Source organism: Nannobrachium achirus (genome assembly GCF_963921795.1).
Source record: "Nannobrachium achirus genome assembly, chromosome: 17".
Taxonomy (NCBI): Eukaryota; Metazoa; Chordata; class Actinopteri; order Myctophiformes; family Myctophidae; genus Nannobrachium; species Nannobrachium achirus.
In genome coordinates this window covers 13,723,249-13,728,229 of record NC_137824.1, presented here as the reverse complement: position 1 = coordinate 13,728,229, position 4,981 = coordinate 13,723,249, and the positions used below count along the sequence as shown (strand labels likewise).

At 44.9% G+C, this 4,981-nt stretch overlaps 1 protein-coding gene across 1 annotated transcript; it reads left to right on the top strand.

The window, feature by feature from the left end:
- On the top strand, nt 1-3,518 carry LOC308302273 (caspase-3-like; the record flags this gene model as incomplete). The annotated part of the gene is made up of 6 exons (XM_080746532.1): nt 1-80; nt 185-318; nt 1,780-1,908; nt 2,297-2,508; nt 2,832-2,972; nt 3,318-3,518. 6 exons carry the CDS (start codon nt 1-3, stop codon nt 3,516-3,518), a joined length of 897 nt encoding a protein of 298 aa, XP_080602658.1.
- Nucleotides 3,519-4,981: the final 1,463 nt, after the last annotated feature.

Below are 4,981 nucleotides of genomic sequence, written 5' to 3'. Positions count from 1 at the left end.
ATGTCCGACTGTGAAGCAGATACCGGGAACAATGTTGATGAAGTCGACGCCCCCATGGGATTTTCATTCTTCTCAAAGAGGTATGTAGGCTGCTACACACGCACACACACAATGTTGGTTGATTGCGACAAAAGTAAAAAATTGGCAATGCAAATTCAATGTGTATGTTTGTGACTGTGTGTAGGCTACCAAAACACACGGCCAGCAGCAATAAGACAGGTGATGAAGTTGTCTCAGTGACCCCTGACCCCTACCGCTACAACATAGACTACGACAGCATGGGAACCTGCATCATCATCAACAACGAGAACTTCCAAGGTAGGGCTGCACCATATGGAGAAAATATAGAATGTGCCGCGAAAGGATGTTGCAATGGTGTTATTATGAGAAGTGTAAGATTTTAGGGGGCATGGTGGCACAGTGGTTAGCGCTTCGCCTCACAGCTAGAAACTCCTGGGTTCAATTCCCGCCGGGGGATACTGTGGGTGCTGGGGGCGCGTTCTTCCCTCCCCGTCATCAGCGCCCACACCGTAGGTGGGGTTGGCGATAGGGCATTTCTGTGTGGAGTTTGCATGTTCTCCCCGTGTCTCCTATGGTTGATACCCTCACAAAAACATGCAGTAATCCTGGCCTCAATAATGACTCCCCCTGGCGCCTGATGGAGGGGAAAGGAACTGGTTGGAATAATGTGTTCCTTCCACGTGCTACGTCCATCCCAGGGAAATCCCCCCACTGTCAGGTGAAAAGAAGCAACTTGGACTACTCATGCATTGAAGGAAGCATGAGGTCAGTCCGTTGTCTCCCCAGGTTGGCAGAGGGAGAGCAGAGCCCAGGATTACATAGGCAGTTGGCACTGGGTGAAAATGGGTTACAAAATCGTGGGATAAAAATTAAGAGAAAAAAGAAGTGTAAGATTTAGTGTTGTAACTGCCTTCGCCATTGGTGTGGTTCATTTTGGACATTTGACCTCAAATCCAGCTCACGTGGAGGTTTTATTTGACCCAAATCCAGCTCACATGGAGGTTTTATTTTACCCAAATCCAGCTCACATGGAGGTTTTATTTGACCCAAATACAGCTCACGTGGAGGTTTTATTTGACCCAAATCCAGCTCACGTGGAGGTTTTTGACCAGTGAATGTGGTGATAGTTGTTTATGTCCAATTTTAATGATTTCCTTTGAATATTTGTGAAAGCCGGGGAGCGCTCTCCATTCAGACATGTCGCCACCCCGACAGTGACTTCTTAAGGTGGTTGCACACTGCTGCGTTTTTCGTTGCGAAATGCGTTTTTTAGGACGAGAGAGAGAGAGAGAGAGAGAGAGAGAGAGAGAGAGAGAGAGAGAGAGAGAGAGAGAGAGAGAGAGAGAGAGAGAGAGAGAGAGAGAGAGAGAGAGAGAGAGAGAGAGAGAGAGAGAGAGAGAGAGAGAGAGAGAGAGAGAGAGAGAGAGAGAGAGCAAGGGACTGAGTGGTGCGCGAAACGGGCGGCAGTGTGCAAACGTGATTGACATAACGTGAGGTTGATTTTTTTATTTGCGTGCTCCGAAATTCACTCCGATATTCGGCCCGAAAAACGCAGCAGTGTGCAACCACCTTATTGTCGGAGTGGCAACACTTCCATAGAGGTATAGGGTAAAAGATGGGGTTAGACATTTCGGAAAGGAGACATGTCGGAATGGAGAGATGCACTTGTAAAAGCCACATGCCTTGCATGGTTTCCTTGAATAAAGGCGCTATATAAATGCACCATTTACCATTCATCATGGTTATTTTTGTTTACAGGCGCGCCTAGTCTTAATGGCAACGGCGTGGATGCTGCGGCTGCAGCGGAGACCTTCACTCGGCTCGGCTACAAAGTCAAAGTGGAAAAAGATCAGACGGCGGCACAGATGAGAGCCCTACTATACAAAGGTATTTATAATATTATTGCTGCTATTACTAATTTATTTATCAACCTCAACTCGGAGAGATGAGGTTCAAAAGAGTGAGGTTCAAAACGGGTCTAACCTGGGACAGAAAGTTCTGTAGTGGACACGGACCCCCATGTCAAAATATTAGTTCCAGGGACCCCCCAGAAGTAAAATTTGAGTTCGAAATGTTTTCTTGAAAAATACATATATTCAAAGATTTGCACACATTTTCAAGATAAAAAAAAGCAGATCTACACGCTTGGCAGCTTGTACATCTGCTATTTTTCAATCCCCTGATGAACATTATTGGGGGGCCTGCAGTGAATCCTTTTACCCAGGGCTCAGACACCCCTGAACATTATCTCTGTCTGTCCTCTGTTCCCCTACAGTATCTCAAGAAGACCACAGTCGTTGTGCGTCGTTTGTGTGTGTGATGAGCCATGGAGACGAGGGGAAGATCTATGGAACAGATGGGATGATCTATGAAAAAGATGGGATGGACTGTATAGACGACGGCGTAGAGCTGAAAGAACTGACATTGATGTTCAGAGGAGACCACTGTAAGAGTCTGGTGGGGAAACCCAAACTCTTCTTCATACAGGTGAGTCGGTACGAAGCTCAAAACAACTACCGTAGCAACAGCAGAACAATTTTCATGGGCACAAATGCACGTCACCCCCACTCAGTCATTGCGTGTATGCAACACCTATGGTGCATATATATGTGCACATGCGTGAATCCGATTGCATGGAACACATGGAACATGGAACAAATCAGATTCTAATCTGGATGTGACACAGATCTGATTCAGGCTGGATTTGGCTGCCAGTGTAAATGGGGCCTTAAGGGTCCTGGTTCGAGGGGCTGAATATATGCTCACCCTTATAGTTATGTAACTTAACCAGCTGCTCTGTGTTTTACCAGGCATGTCGAGGCTTAAACGTGGACGATGGCATTGAGACTGACTGTGACGAGCCAGGCGCCAGGATTGACCAATCAGAAAAATGCAGGATTCCATTGGAGGCAGACTTCCTGTATGCTTGGTTGCTTACTCCACTGTACCAGGTAACTAGCCTGGAAACCATACGAATCTACCATTGCAAAAAAAGCCCTCTGCAGATCTGGTCTGGCTCGATATTGATATGGTGATGATTATATACATTTTCGTTTACTTTTGACAAAAAATAGATAAATAGCGGAACAGCCTCACAGGCACGTTTTGACCTTGTAGATTGGCCATTTCTTTTTTTGTTTCTTTCAGTTTTTACCATATAGAAAAAGAGTAACATATAATGCAACTGGGGGGGCCTTGAAATGAGAAAGCTTGTGAGTCACTGCTGTAATGTACGTTGTCATTCTCCAGGATACGCGTCATGGGAGACGTTGGATGCTGGATCCTGGTTCTTGCAGTCGTTGTGTAAGACGCTGAAGGAGCACAGTGCACGCCTGCCGCTGATGCAGATCTTGACCAGAGTCAACGGGACGGTGGCGTTGGACTTTGAAACGAGCGACAGAAAGAAGAGGCAGATGCCCTCTATCGTGTCGAGGCTGACCAAAGAGCTCTACTTCCCTGCCATCACAGGCCCTGTAGCCTGGCCGCCTACGGTGTAGTTGGGTATCCTGCTGTCTGTCTTTCCACAGGTCCTGTAATTGGGGAGGCTAGGAACAAACAAAGGATTAAGGGACGCCGACGTCATTTTCTCCAACCTGCAATTCCAGCTGGCAGACTGGTGTCACTGGGTGGCAGGCTCACACCGGAGGTTATGGGAAATAACATTTGTGGCTGAGAGCCGGCTGGACAGCTTACGAAGAAACACTATTTCTGAACGTTATATTTTTATGAAAATTGAAGACGCATGTCACACATTGTTTTCTGCTGTGTTGCCTTTTGATGTGTACGCTGTATAATTGGTTATAGAGGTATCCAAAGAGCACAAAGTACGTTTCTGTTCCTGTCTGACAACCAAATCTCGCGAAACCTCTGAGACAGAAACGATACCTACCGCGGTTTAGATTCCTCAATAAAATGATGTGCTGTGCACGTTGAAAAGCAAGTGATTATAAAAGAAAATGTGATATGTACTCTCTTATATTCCTGATTGTGGGCACCAATCACGTGCATTGGAAGTTGGTGTTCCCAGTGTGCACTATGAAATGCTAGGTGTGGCCACATTCTGTATCTCTCTCTCCTTCCAAGTTCCGAGTAGACTTATTTTATTAACTTTTCTTTATAGATGACCTACTGCACATATAAATAAAGCTGCTGCCTTTAAACACTTTAAGTCGCAGGCTTTTTTAAATTGTTTTCTTAAATTGTTTTGAGAAAAGAAATGCTGCTATTGTCCCAAAGTGACTGCAAAATAAGTACTCAAAAGCACCAATGCAAAACTGCAGTGAGAGATAGTGTAGTGGTCAGAAGACCAGACTCAGTGCAGAGGTCTGTTTAAATCCCAGTCCTCCTACAACGCAATGCAGTAATGGTTTGACATTTTCAAGGCTAAAATACAAGCGAACAACTCAAAAGCACCAGGAGATACCTGTTGAGAGCGCAAAGATGCTTTGGCTCAATGGTGGTGTGTGTTTGATTGGTTTTCTCTGCTACATACAGATTGTAGGTTCAAGTCCCATGCCGTCAAGGTACACGGAGGGCCATTGGTGAATTTCAACTGTCTTTTTTTCATGTGACTGTCAATTCTTGGAATCCAGAAAAAGGTCAGTTGAATTTCAAAAATGGTAATTAATTACCATGACTGGGATTTGATCATGGAATCTCTGAAAACATTAGACATCTAACTCAGTTTGTTTAATACAATGGAGTTATTTTGTATGATTGCCTTCAGTTTGTTCGTTTTTTGGTACATGGAAAAGAGGAAGAAATTGACTTATTTCAAGCCTAGCTATTGAACCAATCATCATAATCATCACCACAAACTAGGCTACTGTGCCGATTAGAATATTCATGTTGTATTATTTATTTTGTGTCGATTGAAGTTGTACTTCAATGGTCCACTGGTTGCAAGGCAGCAACATTTTGCGACGAGGTGGTAACGACATCGTATGGACGTCTTATGAAC